Source organism: Rutidosis leptorrhynchoides, chromosome 4 (assembly GCF_046630445.1).
Source record: "Rutidosis leptorrhynchoides isolate AG116_Rl617_1_P2 chromosome 4, CSIRO_AGI_Rlap_v1, whole genome shotgun sequence".
Taxonomy (NCBI): Eukaryota; Viridiplantae; Streptophyta; class Magnoliopsida; order Asterales; family Asteraceae; genus Rutidosis; species Rutidosis leptorrhynchoides.
In genome coordinates, this window is record NC_092336.1 from 495,152,023 (window position 1) to 495,171,535 (window position 19,513).

A 19,513-nucleotide genomic window follows, 5' to 3' on the forward strand; every position below is an offset into this window, starting at 1 on the left:
AGATAGTAGTCTCGTGTAGATGCGGATCTACTAAGGCTCGTGTAGTTTGACCAATCTTCATTTTGGTAATTGGTAATCGGTTTTGGTATTGGGTTAAGGGGTTAACCTTGGACGTTTATATATTGGTTTATATATCGTCGTATTGTTGTGTTGTAGCTAACCCTCTGGGTGTAGCTTATTGGCATTGATCACATCGTCGTTGGTGAACTCATATTTGTTGTTATTTTAGCTTGTTGCTTAGTGATCGTACGGTATGCTTAGCTTAGCGTGCCTTTATGCTTGGATGCTCCGGTATGCGTTATTTGATTACTTGTGTGGAGTGTCCATTTTATGCATATATATATATGTATGTAGTATATTCTCACTCACTAAGCGTTAGCTTACCCTCTCGTTGTTTACATTTTTATAGATTTGTTTGGAGGCGGTGGCTCGGGTAAGCGTGGGGACTAGTGGACTTGCGTAGTTTGCTTTAGAAGATGTGCTTTTGGACAGATTAGGATTGGGTAGCGTATCCCCAATCACTATGCTCGGTTTTGTTGGACATTAAAATAGTAGGGTCGTGTTTGCCCGTTCGGATATTTAAACTATGTATTAAATGTTTTAAAAGTCTATTGAACTTACTATTGTTGTTAAAGATGTTTTTGGAAACATAATTGGGACCTAAATATTAATGTATTAAAGAATATTTTTACGGGCCGGTTTAAATACGGGTTGGGTTGTTTCAACGGGTATCGAGTAAGGATCGAGAGTTCAATCTGAATGTCGATGGAAATGAAGATTTTCCACCTGCTCCTTGGAGTCGTGGTTCGTCAAACCCTTTAAAATGGGAAGGTATAAGCTTTGCAGCATCTCTTGCAGGGTTTAACCTAAATCCCATAGAGTCTCAGCATCCTTTATCTAATCATATCAAGATAAAAATCGGGGGTAAATGGATCGAATTTGATCTTCCTGAGTCGGTAAGAAATCATAATCTAGTTTTTAGCTTTAACAAAGATCGCATTTCTTGGTCTTTGGTCGAAGTGAATAAGTCAAGATTCGAAGATGTTGATGGAGGTGTTCAATCGGAACATGCCAAAGTCTCTAATGTTGGAGATAATAAATCGTCACGTATGGGTTTTGAATCATCTTGTGAGAATAATGTATCGGTAAATGTGGGTGTGATTAGTGATGAAGATATCACCGAAACTCCTGTTGATAAACCTAGTATCGATACACCATGAGGTTGAAGAAGGTGAGATTAAGCCGGTTGAATGTTATGAAAACTTGGCTCCGTCTCCGTCCGATGATCCTTCAACAACGTTATCCACACCGGAATCCAAGTTTGACGACAATCCATTGTCGGATGATGTTCAATGGCCGAGGTACTCAGATGCAAGTTCCAATGTGGGATGTGCGGTTCTCGAGAAAATTAATAGCACGCGTGTGAATTTCCCAATAAGTTGTTTTCATTTTCAAAATCAATCTGGGCCGGAGCTTTCAATTGGGCCAGACCAACCTTGTGATTCTGATATGGTCAATCATACCCCCAATGAGCTGGGCCTAGTTTCAGACGATCGTGAAGTGGGTGACCATAGCCCAATCAGAAGAGATTGTGCTGATTTGCATGACATGACCCCTTGTTTATCATATACCGCGGTAGCTCGTTTTCGTGTTAAGTGGAAAAAAGCTCATCCTTTGATTAAAAGTCGTTTCATTAAATATGTGTGGGGTAGGAGAAATATGAAGCGCAACGGGCGTCGGGATAATTTTCGATGGCATGAAAGATATTTTATCGAGAACGTCATGAAAGACTCGGAAGAGGATATTGATTGTTGCTCATGTTGCTCTTCTCGCGCGTCATCGGATTCGGAATCATAGTTTATTTAGTTGTCGTGTTGCTTTTAATGTCCTCGTGCTTGTGTGTTTCCTATAGCTTCATGTTGTTGGTTGGTTGTGCGTTTTAATTGTGTGGTCGCTTGTGGCCTCGTGTCTTGTCTAGCTCCTTACTAGTTTATTTCGTGTACTTTTTATATTTTAATAAAACTTACTTGCATTTAAAAAAAATTGAGATTATTATTTCATCTTAATTTATTAATTTATGGATGATGATATGTACACAACCTAAAATTGTTATGTACACAATCATGATGTTTTACAGTGTAGTACAATACAACATTGTAATACATGAAGGTTGTATACATAACAATTTTGAGTTGTGTAAGTATCACTTCTCTTAATTTATTAATGACAATGATCATGAATTCATGATCAACTGTTCATGGGTACTTCTGCAACAAATTCTCGTACATACTTCATCTTTTATGTCATGTATCAATCAATAGTTAAGAATGCTGTCTTGTTTATGGAAAAAGAAAAGTTATAGTATTTAGTTTTTGGAGTTTTTTTAACTGAGGCTAGTAGTTTTAAAATATATTTAACAAAAGATTGTACTTCAGAAACTATTTGTTATTTGCTGGTTTTACTTTTTTCCCGTCAAAACATAACTTTACCATTCTTAGAGTGCTCCCAACGCATGCGCCCAGGCTCCGCTCAAGGTTTAGTCCAGGAGGACACTGATGGCACCATTTAGCCCAGCTCTAGTCCAGGGGTCTAGCCCAGCTCTTCCGCCCAGGTTCTTGTCCATTTACAACATATTTGAGGACGGCTGGACGTATATATTGCTTGTACCATGAGCATTAAAGCTTGTAACATCTTTAATTAAATAATTTAAGTGGGTCCCAATTTATTTGAGGAGGTATGTCATTGTTGGGAGTGTTTAGTCCAGGTTTAGTCCTGGGAAGAAAGTGGGATGGAGGTGCTGATGTGGCGCTAAATGATTGGTTAGTCCTGAAAGAAACCATGTCATGGTTGGGAGCGCTCTTGTATGTTTCACCGAATTTTCATCTTGATTCGAGTGCCCAAAGTGGTCAGGTTTCGATTCCACTAGATTCGATTAACCAAACATAACTTTTACAGTTTTTTCCCGTCAAAACCTTAACTTTCCGTCACCACTTATGAATCAATTCCGGTGTCCAAAGTGGTAAGGTTTGATTCGAGATAGATTTGATGTTAATTGTTGAAGTTACGATGTTTAAGCACCAGGGAAAAATAGTATTGTTATCAGTGAAAATTCTTCTTTTTATTGTGAAATACCCTAATGTATGCATACCACTTGAAGGGGCTTCAGTGAGAATACCTCCAAATGTAATACGATTTTTATCACGATATAAATCCATTTGCTAAAATTTCATTGGTATTTTGTTTAATTTTGATGTTAGATAGAAGATGAGTAACAATATTAAAGTTTGAGCATGAATAAATTTTATATGGGTTATATTTTATACTGTGAGATGGGGAGAGATGAAGGTCATCATGGTTAGAGGCGATAGATAAGGTGACCCCATTGTTTGAAGGAAAAAGATTTGTTGTTATAAATGTAAAAAAATTATGTTTTGTAAAATAGTGTTAAAAATACTATCATCTGTTAAATACTTATTAAAATTACTATTGTCCTTTGAAAAGCTCTAGTTTTTGTGATGAGTTTGGTAAGAGATTTTTTTGGGATCACCTTAAATTAAACGCCATTCACATGGACAATCATACATCATAATGGCGGTGGGCCTGTCCTTATTACAATCAATCACACATTTTTTTCATGTCCATCTCTAATCTAATCTCTAATAAATATAAATAAATAAATAAATATAATAATGATGATGATGATAAACTATAATTATACGACTAACATACATATATTTTTACCTACAAAAATCATCTCGAATTAGCCAATTAGTTATAAGATTTCCTCTTATCCATTACAAAAGATCATCACTTGTTTGCGCGTGAAGAATTTGATTAAAGGAGAATTTCGTAACAGATAAGAGGTTGCGGATCGTGATCATGGTTTTGTGAAATGCGAAGCACGCCAAAACGCGAAGAACAAGTTTAAAAACGCGAGAGTGGTTCGAGGATTGGTCTTGATGTTGGTCGCGTTTAAGCTCCTTGGTTCATGGCTGGGTCAACATGTAGCGGAACGCGGGGGACGCCTCGCCAAACGCGAGGCCTTTCTTGGTCGAACGATTTGCTTCCTTATTTCTTTTGCACTATAAACTGTAACACGCATATGTTGTGATCCCTAAGCACAAAAAATCAAAACAATTACTCTCTAATTGACCATGAATCAAACCAATCACCTCTATTTTGATATAACTACGTAATTTTTTGTGTCGTTTACTTTACGTACGTTTGTTACTTCCGTTTGTTGTTTGTGGAATCACAATCTTTAAATTGATGAATGTTGTATATCTTGAAGTGATCAGGAAAAGAGTCCAAAACGAGTATGGAATATCCAAGAAAACCTTTAAATACTCTCGACTAAACAAGAAAACCATTCATTTAACCATCTCAAAATAGTCTAGTGGTTGGGTTTCGATATTTTCGTAAAAAGTTTCTGTTTTAAACCTCTTTAGCACCATATCTTGAAGTTGCTAGAGAAAAGGGTTGGAAACGGTCACAAAATAATCTAGTTAGATCACGTACATCTATCTTTCTAAGTGTTGGAAACCTTATAAGCGTTGTGTACGTATAATATAAACATATACCTCATCGAGTCCTACATACGCAGGGGCGATCCTGAGTATTTTGATGCCCAGTGCAAAAAGGTCAAATAATGCCCCTAGTCTATAAAGGTGTTTCGATCCTAAAAAAAATACTGTAATTTTTTACTCAATAATGTAAAAATTTGCTAAATTAATATACTCCATAGTATATATATATAGTATTACTTCATCCATCTCTAGTATTTCTAATTTTTCTCCAAAATACACACTCAACTTTACCTTTTTACTCTTATATATGTGAGGTGATACTTACACACCAGTTTTTGATCCATACACTTTTTGTCTTAAAACTTACAATCATGTCCCTAAGTTTATCTAGGAAGTTGAACTTCCATTATTGTAAATGTATAATATCACCTCCCTTATACTTTTACTTAAAAACGTAAAATATTAAAAGTGACATTACCCCTTGTCCTTTTAGAGAACTTTTTTTACTTAAGGAAGGGTTATGTCAATAGAACATATGTTTTAGGACGAAGTGAGTATATAATTATTTACTTAAGAGGGTATATAAACAGTAACACTACATGATATAAAACATTAAATCAAGTTTATAAAAATAATACTAATTAAATGTATAAAATAAAACGAATTAATATATTATAAATTAAGTATGAAGTAAATCGAATATGACTTTTTTCCTTGAAAAATAACTTAAGTCAAGAAAATTTTTAAAATCGAGTTCAATAGTCCATTATTGAAATCAGACGCTACATATTTTTCATTCTGCCGCCTATTTTTTTAATCAAAATTTCAAAATTTACATAAATTATAGGTCAATGATTTGTACAATACGTTGTAAAAAATGTACCATGTTTTAAAGCTAAAACTAACATATCTGAAAAGGGAACAAAAACCTATAATAAATTAATAATGAACTTGACGGATACAGTATTAACAAAAGCTAATTAAATATCCATAAAATTATTTTTCTTACTCCAACTTTTTACCTACATCTCTTTCTATTCCTTTTTCCTTCTCCTCCTGTATTTTTCTGCGACTTAAAAAAAAAAAAACTTAAACCCTCCATTTGATACCCCTTAACTCTTGATGCCCAGTGCGGTCGCACTTGTGTCCCACCCAGGTACATACGCATATTTTTAATTCCCAATTTCCAAAATAGAAAACTAACTATTGATCACTTTGTAGCCTGTATATGGAATCTGCTTCCAAAAAGAAAAAGACAACGACAAAGGTGATGCTATTAATTCTAACTAATTATTTAGAAACTATTGTCTAACATACAGTTGCATATAGTTTTGAAACACCACATACTTACAAAAACACAAGACAAAGGGGAAAAAATTATACAGATGTTAGCAGCTTTACACCCCCACCCAACCCAACCCAACCCAACCAACCGAATTTGTAAATCGAAACATCTGTCTCGAGCATTATCTACTTGTACAAACCTGCTAGCTCGAACTTCAACCATCGTACAAATGAAATGCACGTAGAGGCAGCGGGCCATCGCTAGTTTTGTATATCTGCACTTGTTGAAAAGACTAAATCTTTTAGATTTTAAGGCTTTCTCTTGTTCATCTTTACACGGATATCAAACCACTTCTTCTTTGTTCCGTCATCTATCGACACTTTTTTATCCTCTTTTATAAGACCCCTAGTCTTACTTTTGCTGCTGCTGCTACTACTACTAATATTCTTCGTTTGTGGGTTGGTCGTGTATGAGGCTTGTATGTCGTTTCTTTGTTTAAGAAGCTCATCGATCTACAAGTATCAATCATACCCTTTATTAACATCCAATTCCTATTTACATATCTAGATAATAGGTACCAATTATCACATTCTTTTATAGGTTTGCACCGTTTAAATAATGCACACATTACCATATGCATGTGACTTCAAGACCACCCGTTACACTAACTGTTACGTGGAGTCAAATTTAGTGCTTTTGGGACGAGAGTGAACATTTTGGCTGTGAAATGGAAGTGTCAAATTTTGAAGCTGTGTTATGGTGAATGTCATAATTGTGTTATGGTGACGTCCCAAAAATGTCAAATTTGACACCTCGTAACAGGCATTAGGGGCGTCAAATTTCGCCACCTCACATGCAAAAGTGAATCTAACACCCCGTAAGGAGTGGTCTAATGTTAAAATTTTATTAATTTTGCATGAAAAAAAAAGAAATAGAATGCCAATAGGTGCAACGGTAAAAAGTATAGGTTTAATTGGTCTATTTAACGAAGGATGGTGATGGTTGGCATGTGTTTAGTTTCAATTCGTAATGTGAATTCGATCGGTGAAACAAGGGAATTGTTCGAACATACCGCTTGCATTTCTTGGGTGTATCTGCTTGTCATATCAGTAAACTGTGAAAGAACCTGAGATAAATAATATGTAGTTATTTACAGACCTACATTCTTGTTTAAAACTGATTTTGTAAACAAACCTGTCGATACTCGGCTTCAAATTTAGAGATTTCTGTTCGTTTTGTAGAAATCTGCGCTTCAACAGCTCGAAGATCCTCCTTCTCATTAGCAAATGAAGCTGCAGTAAGAACTTCAATTGTGTAGCTAGCACTCTTAAAAAAATTATCACCTGCACAAATAATGAGGGTCAGGTACCCATAGTTGAGCATCAAACCTTAACCAACATAAGGCTCTAAATAGTATACAGGTATGGTCTCATGAATCTGACCATAAACAGCGAAAGTATGAACGCCAGGTTTTAATTCATTAATTTCGCATGGCTGAAATCCTTCAAGCTTTTTGAAGAAAGCAGAATCTGGATCCTTCTTAGCCATCTGGAGCAAATTCAACAGTATTTCAAATGAAACATTATAAATTGAAAAGAACAGGATACTCATGTTTAAGATAATTATGAATGTTAATTATAATTTACTTACTATGCTAGATGATTGATCCAATTTATAAACTGGGAAACCAAGAAAATACATTCCAGCAGCTGTCACCTTTCCTTTTTTCGCACTATCCTCCTGAAATTGAATATAAGAAAGTTGGTATTTTTTATAAACTTGTATAAGTACTAAAAGATTATAATTCAGGATAATACCTAAATTCAGTTCACATGCAAGAAAAATCAGCTTTGATTTTAAGGTTATAGTAAGCGTAAAAACCAACGTTACAGGGGAACCTTCATACCTGCAGAGCAAGATTCAGTCCACCATTTTCGTCCCGGTCAAAATACAAAAGCTGCAAAATTAAAATTCACGTTGAATAAATAAGAGAGACTAGAATAGGAAAGTCATTAGCAATAGTATCAAATTTAGCACATGCTAAAGCTAGTTAATTAGACACGATAAATTTAAGCAGACGATGTATAAGAATAAGAAAGATCTTGAAAACAAAACCAATAATTTACCGACCTTAAACTTGCTTTTTTCTGCCGATTGGACTCGGCAAACTATTCCAGCCTTTGCTTCCTTCTCTGTCACCCTAACAGAATAGAAATGAGCACATTGCTTTTCAACCTGTTCATAAATGCAAGCTTCGATCCATATGAACAATCACAACTCACAATATAAAAATAAATATAAATATAAATTACAAAGGGGCCTCATCAGTCATCAGTAACCTACCTTTCTAGAAATTGGTTTCCCCAAAGCAAATGGGTGGGTAGGGACCGCACCGTTTATCGCATCCTCCAACACAGCCGCTGATACAAGTGTTTTAATATGAACTCCAAGTTTGCTGTCAAGAACACATATGTTTTAACTCGATACATATAGTAATTCAACATGAAGAAAATGGACAGAACGAATAAATAAACAACGTGACGTTAAAAAGACCTGAAAATTGCAGCAACCATGGTATTCATAGCACCCAAACTTGAAAGATCTAGCTCCAAATCCTGCCTTTCAGCTTCGATAGCCTAAGCACAAGGCTATACAGTGTCAGCAAGCATTTTAAATTGTGGTTGTATCGATTATATATGAAAGGATCCCACCTCAAAACCAGCACTGTCATATTGTTGCCGTTTATCTTGATCAGACAATATATTATACGAATAAGTGATCTCGTTAAACATATCAACTGCTTTAGGGTCATTTACATTTTTGTCAGGATGGTACCTAAACAAAGATAAATAACTCAATAATAACTCTATATATAGTTTGGGTCTACATGATCAAATTAGTAGTCATGTAAGGTAGTATGCCCCTAATCAATAAGATTCCAATAAAATTTAAAGGATATTTAGCACAGATATAATAAGGTTTAAGAAGTTAACAACATCATATTAATTAAGGAAAATAAACTTCAAATTGTCAACCAATAAACAAACATACACTTGAAAAATGAAGATGTCATAACTTTTAGTATCTTATTATCTCATCCTTACTACAAATATTTATTTAGCACTAACAGAACAACAAATAAATAATCAAATAAATTTTACCTAATTGTACTATAATGTAATGTAATGTAATGTAATATACTACTACTAATTTCTATAACAAGGAAAAAATAAATATAAACCGTACTCCCTCTGTCCTCTGTTTTAAATAACTACAGTAATAAATATCATTAAACTCCAAAGTTTATCATCATTTATCATTACTATTATTATTAATTTAAATCTTAAATAAATTATGTCAAACTTATATTGAATCACAACTATCAAACATCTCTTAGATTAGCAAAATTAGTATGACACAATTATTTTGGGATGAACAGAATATGAATGTTGCAATTAACAATAAAGAACTAATTATTACATATTACATATATACATTTTTATACATTAAATAATGAAGATTGTAAAAAAAGGAACATACTTTAAAGCCAATTTACGGTAAGCAGTTTTAATTTGTTGATCTGTTGAGCTACGAGAGACACCAAGAACCTCATAAGGGTCTCTCCTTAATTCCACCTCATCTTCTTCCTCATTCTTTTTCGATCTCTGCCCAAACGCCATTGATTTTTACCCTAAAACCCAAACAATAAATCTCTCCAACAAAACTGAAATTTGAGATATCTGTTTGGATCAAGAATAAAAAGGCATGAAGATTTGGAGAAACCCTTTGGGGAACAGATCCGCAGCTCCCTTGATTTGATTTTTTGAAGAATTAAAAAGAATTGTTTGTTTTTATGGGAAAACAAAATAAAAACAAAATTGAAAATCAAAAGAAATGGAGGGGAAATTAGTTGGAACTCTTTTGTTTTCATGTTAATGTAATCTCCATATATTACGCTTTTACACCCTTAACTTTACATCATTACACTTTCATCCTTAAGTTTGATATGTTTAAATTTAGCCGGAGTAACTTTTTTTTGCCGAAAAAACTTGATAACTATGAGGAAAAACTTCATTCAAATGATGAAGCCCAAATACAAATAATCAAATGAACCAACGGATCTTCGGTCCAGCGGTACCGCGGTTACACTTGTGTACTCGCAGGGCTAGAGGTCTCGGGTTCGAACCTCGTCACCCGCTATAGGAATTGAAATATATTCCTTGAAGGTGGCCCAAAGGGAAGGTTTTACCGACCCGCTCCGGGACTAAGGTCCGGCCCGCCTACCCCTCGGGATGGTTTAAGGGTCGGATCCTCAGAGTGTGGTTCGGGTTTCCTGCCCGAAAGCGCGTGTGTGTGTGCAAATGATGACTAGGCTTCGGTCCGGACTGATGCAAGCTTGCCTTTCAAAAAAAAACAAATAATCAAACGATAATACATCCGAACTCAACTATTGTAGGCAACTAAAAACTCGAGCTCAAAACTGTAACTGCAAAGAAACCAAACATATAACTGAGAAACAAGATCAAAAATACATTGTAATAACTAATACAAGAAGAACATGGAAGGCAACAAAGAGGTGCCAAATTAAAACGTCGAAGAGAGATTGGAGATTATCTTCGCACCGCACCACCAAAGAAGACACAACACCAAAAACCTCACGATCAAAAGTCTTTCACAAACTCGGTAATTTTTTTCATTTTGCCACCTTGAACCACCCTCTTCTTTCTAGGTTTCTTCAGTTTACTCAAAGGTTGGGGCGGATCACTTGAATTGATATGAATAGCTTTTGGTTTGTCACCCTCATAGCCTTACATGACTTCGTCAAAAAAACCGTAAAGAGAAATCATCTCGCAGCTATAGTTCGCGGCAACAAGAGGATTCTTATCCTTTTTACTAATCAGCTTGTTAGCGACCAAAGCAAAGTATGACAATCCTTTAACAATAACACAATGTCCCTCGGTACCAAAGTTGACTGAATCTGAAGCACCAATAACATTGCTCAAACATGGACCTTTAAAAAAGGTCCTTTTAGAGCCACTATCCAACACTCCCACATCAACCAAAACATTCTCCAGAGCCACCTTGGAATGAGAAATGAAATTGTATGGTTCGTTTGGTCGTACTTTTATGTTTGCTTTTCTCTTTTTGTTGGATGCGGTTCTTTTCGTTGGTGTCTGTGTTTAGATTTGCTCTTTGTAGGTTTTGTTTAGTTAGTATGTGGTAGTTAGTTTTGATTTGGTGTTGTTTGTTTGGTTTGGCCTTTTGGCTCCAACTCGGCTCGCTTGTAGATAGACATTTTTGGCTAGGTCAGTGTTAAGTTTCGCTTTCTAGTTACGACGCTTTTCGGGGTCCCTTGTATCTTCTTGATAGGTTCATTCATCGATTGATGAAAGTCCCTTTGTTATACTCACACCGCCCCAAATATATTGTTCTCAGACAAAAAAAAAACACATATTTAAGAAAGGTAACAGTCACATGTGCTTTTTTGTTAACTTTCTAGTCTTACTTTCTTACTTTTTACCTATAATTTTGTCTTGTATGTATAAAGAAGAGGCACAAAAGAACTTTATCACATTATTCTTGTTTATTTATGAAAGTAGATTATTAATTTGAGACATTACAAAAAGAAATAATGGACAATATAATTTGGGACGGACAGAGTATATTTTTATGTTTTTTTTGCCAAAAAGTAGTTCTACTAATCATAAAAATATGTGACAATAACAATATTCAATTCTATAAACGTGAGGTGTGGAAATATATTTAACAGTGATGCATGTGATGTTTAACCACAAGCACACTTGCTTAATAATATGTAATTAATCATTTTAAGTTTAAACACAAAGTAAGGGAGTTTTGATGGATGTTATGAGAAGATTTATTCCCATGTTCCATATTGTTTACTGTACTTGTTAAATGTGTTTTTTTTGCTTGAATATCAATAATTAACTAACTATTATTGTTCTCAATTTTAAGACCACTTAGACTATTCCCTACATATTATTGCAGACTTGCCTGAATTGATATATGTGTGGGGTCATTGAAAAAAATCCTAAAAGCGCGTGCTTGTGGAATATGATCATGAAGGTGGTTAAAACCCCTCTGGTGATATCAGAACAGTCGTTCTAAAAAAATGACTATTCCCTATGTCGCTGTAAATTCTTCGTCGTATGACCTGGCGTTAGGGTTTTTAATGCTGCTTAGACTATTCCCTAAATTCTCCATTGTATGACATGGCATTAGGGCAATGCCTTTATACTGGGTGGAAAATGTTTTTTTTAGTATCTACTTTCACTGAAATAACCACGGAACAAATTGAATTTTGATTGGCTATATTTTAATAATTCAATTTTTTATCCATTATTTCACCTAATTATCAATTATATTTAAAACGCTTTTCACAATACTCACTCATAATATACTATAGGAATCTCATTTCTCACAACATTTCCAATGCCATGCATGCACAATTCTCCCACACAATATGACCACACTATTAAATTGTATAGTATAATCTCAATCTAAACATTTTTTCACTTTCTTTTATTTATTTCTGGTTTAAGTATTGTTGCAGGTTTGATCCTTTGATGAAAGTTAACTGGAAAGGACTAGCTATAAAAGGTTATGCTGCGAAAAGGATTAATGCCGACATTTGCTTGAACCCGGTTGCTTGATGTAAACTCAATTTAAATGATGAATTTATGTTTAGGCTTGAATCACAATCGTACAGTGTATATATTTGTATGTATATGTATGAATGTGTTATTAGCATGTGTGTATCTGTTGTGTTGTTTTTGTTATGATGAAGATGACGAATCTGAAACAAAAGCTTGAATCACACCTTAGTGCCAAGATTACATGAAGTTGAAGGTTACAAGTGTACGAGAGTTAGTTACTAGTGTGTGTATGTTTAGTTGTATGAATTTGTGTATTTGTGAGGAAGGGTTATGTAAGCTATGAGATGATGATGTATTTATACCCCATACACCACCTGTAACATTATTTACTGGGCCTAGCTGTAAGATTACTAGTTTGCCCTTAAGTTTGTGTTGGGTCATTATATGTTTTTATTTTTATTTAGGATTTATTATTATTTAATGGTGTGGTTAGGACCAGTTTGTGACAAGGGTCACAGAACATGTTTGTTTATTTAATTTGGACTTCGTTTAGGTCGCCAAATGACGTACGGAAAATATCAGATAACTGATAATACCAGTGTGTTGCACAGTGTAAGATTTTAACCCATTTTAGATGACTAGTGCTGTCTCTCTCTTTATTTTATTACCAGACTCCTCCACACACACTAAACACTTCGTTCTTCATCTCTTCCAACTACCAAACCCTAAATTCTAATCTTTGATCTAGAGCTCAAATCCTTTACATCTTCTTGTTCATTGTGATTTGCTGAATCTTTTAACGTAGGAATCACAAGCTTTCATGCTCTAATCATTAAGAAAATTGAGTTTTTGTGTTAAGTTTTACAAAGTGTGTAATTTGGGTCAAAATAGTCAGATTTAATGTTGTTTGTGTCAAAATTTTGTGGTTTATGTTTCTTCATGTTTGGTGTCTTTGATTTGGTCAGTTTTGAGGTCGTAATCGAGCTCTAGAGCAAGAATTGATTGATTTTGGGTGAAACCCCTAACCTTGTTCATCAACACCTACAGATAAACACAGTCGGCCGAGTGTCTCCTGACACTCGACCGACCGTCTCGACCATCGAGCGAGTGTGTGAGACACACGATCGAGTGTGTCTGCAAGAGACCATCGACCGAGTGACTGGACACTCGACCGAGTGAGTGTAGACAGTGGCTGACTGTCTCTGACAGTCGACCGAGTGTCTTCGGCAGTGGAAAATTTTGCTAAGTGTTGATTTCTAGCCGTTATGCTGCCCATTTGTATACTGATGATTATGATATTATAACTAACTTGTGTATATGTATTTCCCGGAAGAAAAGGAGAAAGAGAAAGTTCGATGATTAGATAGCTGAACACCTTCTCGTTTGCTGGTAGCGGTGAGTAGGTCTAACTGGAGAATAATAGTATGGAGTAGCTTGTTATCCTATGATTTTCATGCTTGTTAGAATTAACATGCCACTATTGTTAGTTATTATTGTGATGATCCTGTGTTAGTTTCTGTTTGTTGATGGAGCCCAATGTGTCCCTATCTTGTGGTAGTCTAATTTGATAGGAGAGATCAACCTGCGGGTTGAATTTCTCATGTGGTAGCCTATTTGCATCTGTGTGGTATATGTTTGAATGATGTGTTCGTCGCATGTGGATGATTTACGCAACACGGTATGTAGGAGGAACTTCCGGTAAACCCTCAGTCCGATCAACTGGTGGTTAATGGTTTGGCCGAACCACCGGAGTCTCTGTTGACTGCTCTACTGGGTGATGTTTATGTGTTAGACTATGTGACATGATTAGTATGACAGTTTTCTGTATGCTATTGCCTGTAGTTAGTTGTACTCACTTAGCTTCGTGCTAATTATCCGCCATTTTTGTAACAACCTCGAATCGGGCCTAGCGGTAAATGACCTTTTTACCCTTAGTTAATATTAATTTATTAATATTAGTGATTTTAATAATTATGGGTTAATAATTATTTGATTAGTTAGTTGTGTGCGCTTTGTGACAAGGGTCAAAGAACAGGTTTCGTTATGTGAATTGGACCTCGTTAGGGCCACCTAATGAGGTACATTGTGTTTTAGATAACTGGTAAATACCCGTGTGTTAGACGGAAGAGGTTTCCTCATAGTAAAGAAACCCTTAAATGAATATATACTCTTGTACGTTTTTTATCTTTCCTATTTTAGTAACATTAAACCCTAAACACACTCTAGCTCCCTAAATTCATAAAATTAAAAAGTGCAAATCAATCCTCGTGATCTTATGTATCTGATTCTCCTTGATTCAAGTAATCAAACAAGGTAAACATCATTGAATTTGGTGTAATTTAAAGTGGTTTTTGGGTTAAAATGGGTTTTGATAATTTTTGGGTTTGATTCTCGATTATATGTGTTTGTTATGCTTGATTGATGCTAGAAATAGTTTCTATATGTGTTATGTAGTATTCTTGATGCATTAGATTGACCAAAACAAGCAAAAATCGAGTTTTGGGTGTTAAAAATGCGAAAATAGTGAGCTGGAACTGATTTTCAGCTCCCACACTTTTGACAACTCAACCACGCGGTTGAGCACACTTTTGAGGGCTCAACCACGCGGTTGAGCAGTGGTCAGCTTTTGGTAAAATTGAAAAGGGTGTAACTTTCAAACCGTAACTCCATTTTTGACGAATAAACTATTGTTGGAATTGTCTTGAGGTTTACTTTCCAATGATAAGGTTTTAAAACACTAAATCAAACTTTAAGTTGGGTGTAAAAAGCTCGAATTACAGTTATGCTGCTGTTCTTGCTCAACCGTGCGAGTTAGGCACTCACCCGGTGAAGTGACCAACCGTGCGTGTGAGCTACTAAATCATGCGAGTGAACTGTAAAGTCACTCTTAGGAGTCGGTTGTCAGTCGTGCGAGTGAGCATACTCATTCGTACGAGTGAGTTAATCAGTCGCACGAGTGAGCCCATTCGTGCGAGTGACAGTGTGGTAGGTTTGGGCCAAATGCAATTCTGACTCATTTACTGTATTGATGTATTTATGTATTCTAATATGTAAATCTGATTAAAATGGGTACTAACTAGAGAAATGAAATAACCCGTCCTAATCCATCTGGACGAAGTCTTCAACAGTTGGTCCCATTGCGAGGTTCTGACCTCTATATACCATGAACGACTCCATGTAATATGAGCAAATGCACAGCGGAAGATTTCTTTCAGACCTGAGAATAAACATGTTTGAAAAGTGTCAACCAAAAGGTTGGTGAGTTCATAGGTTTATCATAAACAATAAAATTCATCATTTTGATAGACCACAAGATTTAAATGCTGCATGGTACAAATGGGCCCGAATCCTATACCCACCTGTAATGTACATGCGATATCTTTTAAATACAGTACACCTTTCTTGTGTACGAAATTATTTTTCATAAAACTTAGTAACCGTACACATATCTCATGCACAAAAACTAATACACATAACCTGTGTATAAAAATCATTCTCTCGATACATAACATTCTCATCAATTGGTGGCAATTATCATGTCTACATAATTCAATGGTGGCGATTATCATGTCCACATAATTCAATGGTGGCAATTATCATGTCCATATAATTCAATAGTGGCAATTATCATGTCAACATAATTCAATAATAATCCGCAGAACTTTTGTCTGCATAATAATTCATTCGAGGAATGTTTTGCTTGTGTCTATCTCGTCAAACATTTATAAAAAACATTTCCTGTATTCGCAGTTCAAAATATATTTCAAAAGCATTTAATAAAGCAGTTATAAAATCAGCGCATGTATTCTCAGTCCCAAAAATGTAAAGAGTAAAAGGGAATCAAATGAACTCACTATACTGTATTTTGTAGTAAAAATACATTTAACGACACTGAACAATTGTAGGGTTGACCTCGGATTCATGAACCTATATCATTTGTATATATATTAAAACACATACTTAATTAACAAATATATCTATATTAATATTAATGTTATACGTTTTATATTGATAACTTATATTCTTTTTATATAGTTAAATAAGAAAAATTATAAATTTGGTTATGTTATATGTATTAAAAAATATTATTAGTAATGATAAAATTAATAATAATAATAATAATAATAATAATAATAATAATAATAATAATAATAATAATAATAATAATACTAATAATAATAATAATAATGATAATAATATTAATGATTCTATTAATGATAATAAAAATGATAGTTTTCAATCATAATAATAATACTAATAATAATCTTAATGATAATACTAATATTGATAATAGTGTTAATAATGATAAAAATAATAACTAATACTTATTTTGACATTGATAATAATAATAATTATGATACATGTGATAATAATAATAATAATAATAATAATAATAATAATAATAATAATAATAATAATAATAATAATAATAATAATAATAATGAAATTATAAACAAAAACAAAGGCTACCTTAATTGAAATGAGTTCAAAAAAAAAATGTTCATGCCGGGACTCGAACCCAAAACCTCTCGATTAACACAAACACACCCAACCATCCGTCTGATTCTGTTTTTCTGGAATAAAATGAATCCAATTTATATTTAACTTGTTTTATTCGGTTTTCTAATTTCTTCATCTCCTTCAATCAATTAGTCGACTGGCATTTCACAGAAAACACGATTCATCGTTTTTGCCTCCCCGTTCCACTGTCATCATCATTCCATGTCACGTTCATCATCTCGATTATCATCTTTATGTGCTATTCATCTTCTTCTTCTTCGTTAATTAATCAAAACCCATCATAATCGTTTATCAATATCAACGACCTTGTTCATTATTAACACCATTTAAAACCGAAAACGAAGCAGTAGTTAATATAAGATTGATGGGGTTCAAGAAGGTCTTCTCGTTGTTCATCACCATATCATCCATGTATCATTACGTCATCAAGTTATCTTCATATCCATCGTATCAGTCTTGCAGGAAACAAAGTTGGGTCGGCCCAACAAGGTGAATATCGGTCCAGCAGTAAAGGGAAATCTCGGCCCAACAAAGTGTAAACATGCTCATGGCCCAACAAAATAATACGGCCTGTTTAGTAATACTGTATTACGGATGGTTCACAAAATTTCGTTCAGCATGTCAATATAGGGATAGGATATGGTACGTAATATTTAAAGAACTTGGTCCACCACTAGAATTCAATGACTAATTAGCCAAATATATCGGCCATAATTTGTGTTTTGTCCCACACGTAAATTATTAACAATAAAGTGACAAAAAGAATATCTAGTCTACTTTATTTAATCATACGCATGAGACTCATAATCAGCGAGTAATCAGGAAGAGAAGTCAGAAAAGAGAAAGAAGAGAAAAACGAGTAGCTTAAATTTGTTGATTAACATCGCTACTTATCAGTTTCGTCTTCATCATTTACTTTTTATTACCAACTTCACCGTCTATACTCGTTTCATAAAACAGGAACATAAGAGTGTAGCTGCAGCAGTAACCAAGGGGGTTCATTGTGAAGGTGGTGTCCTTGGTGATGGTGAAGATCGATGGTGAAGATGGAAGGTTGAGTGGTGATTCAAGTTGCAACAAAAGAAGCTCGTGAAGCATGGTGTATGCTCACGGTTGTAAATGGACAAAGATGGTGATTGGGATGGCGAATGATGGAACGGTGGTGGTGCTCAAACAATGGTGTCGTACAGGGAAAAGAGAGAAGAGAGGTATATAGGTGAGGTGTGTGTTTGCATATAGTTGTAATATGCTTATATGTATATTATTTAGAAGAGTTGATGGAAAGAGTTAGAAAAAAAATTTCACTTGCAACCTTTTAAAGGCATCAATTAAGCACCCATGACTTTTAAATTGTATGTTTGTTACCGACAAATTTGGAATTTTCGTATTATGCAAATAAAGATAAAGTTGTATATACAATATACTAACGTGCTAATAATAATAATAATTATAATTATAATTATAATAAATTTTATTATATCTTATATTATTTTATTTCACAAAATTAATTCTAACAACTAAATAATATCATATTTCAAATTATATTTCTAATTAATATATATATTTATATTTTTAATTATATATGTATCTATTTACAAATAGTTGTTCGTGAATCGTCGGGACTAATCGAAGGGTATTTGCATATATGATAATAGTTCAAAATTTTCGAGACTCAACATTATAGACTTTGCTTATCGTGTCAGAATCATAATAAGATTAAGTTTAAATTTGGTCGGAAATTCTCGGGTAATCACAGTACCTACCCGTTAAAGAAATGTCGTCCCGAAATTTGAGTGAGGTGGTCATGGCTAACACTAAAAATGTTTTCATGACGAATATGAGTTGATAAATAGAGTTTTATCACCATTGTATAATTTGGATAAAACGATTCGATTTCTCGAAGTGTATGAGTGAAGCTATCACAAAAGTTTGAGTTAAGGTAATAGATATTCGTCTTTACTTTTGACGTAGTCATGGTTGAATTTAGAAAATAAGGTGCGTCTTGACTTTTGACATAGAGGGTTGAATTCCGGAATTCAAGGGATTTAAAGAAAATCTTCGAAATTTAAAAGATTTGATTCTTCGACGAATAAGGAAATTAGATCTCTATAATTAAATACGATGATCTGCCTCGATTACTCTGTCTGATATTTCCATTATAAATTAGGCTCTTCCGTTCCATTATTCTCACCATTCCTATACTTTTTTTCCTTAGTTCTTGCATCCAAAAGATTGTGAAAATGCTTAATTCCATTCTAATCCTTGATATTTTCTAAATTATCATTTCTGTCATCCTTCTTTTCAATCTTCCACCAGAAGAATCTGTTTACTTCTACTATTACCTTGGGGCGATACTATTCTTAATTCTACCGTGTCTTTATATTGCTATTTGTATTAATATCCACGGTTCGTAATCTCCGTGTTGTTATTGGGCTTTATATTTCCTCTTATATTTTGGAACTCTTTACCTTTTTATTTTCTTCTCGACCTCTAGTAAAGCGAGTAATGGTCCAGAATTCGTAAGTATGGAGTTTCAGATAAACTTAATATTCTAAACAAGAAAG

The 19,513-nt window shown here is 34.3% G+C and overlaps 1 protein-coding gene across 3 annotated transcripts; it reads right to left on the bottom strand.

Annotated features, from left to right (window-relative positions):
• Window positions 1–4,024: 4,024 nt before the first annotated feature.
• LOC139844701 (chaperone protein dnaJ 16-like) lies at window positions 4,025–9,683 on the bottom strand. 3 transcript variants are annotated; one of them, XR_011758067.1, is made up of 12 exons: window positions 9,352–9,683; window positions 8,523–8,646; window positions 8,365–8,447; window positions 8,155–8,266; window positions 7,942–8,046; window positions 7,718–7,768; window positions 7,462–7,551; window positions 7,254–7,359; window positions 7,006–7,154; window positions 6,884–6,937; window positions 6,011–6,323; window positions 4,025–4,114 (listed from the first exon to the last, which is right to left on the bottom strand). XR_011758067.1 is itself a non-coding variant. In XM_071834922.1 (11 exons), exons 1-11 carry the CDS (start codon window positions 9,489–9,491, stop codon window positions 6,120–6,122), a joined length of 1,218 nt encoding a protein of 405 aa, XP_071691023.1. In that variant the 5' UTR covers window positions 9,492–9,683; the 3' UTR covers window positions 5,968–6,119. The 3 variants fall into 3 exon arrangements, 1 of the variants encoding a protein (XP_071691023.1); XR_011758068.1 differs by lacking the exon at window positions 4,025–4,114 and adding an exon at window positions 5,474–5,592; XM_071834922.1 differs by lacking the exon at window positions 4,025–4,114 and having other exon boundaries at window positions 5,968–6,323.
• Window positions 9,684–19,513: the final 9,830 nt, after the last annotated feature.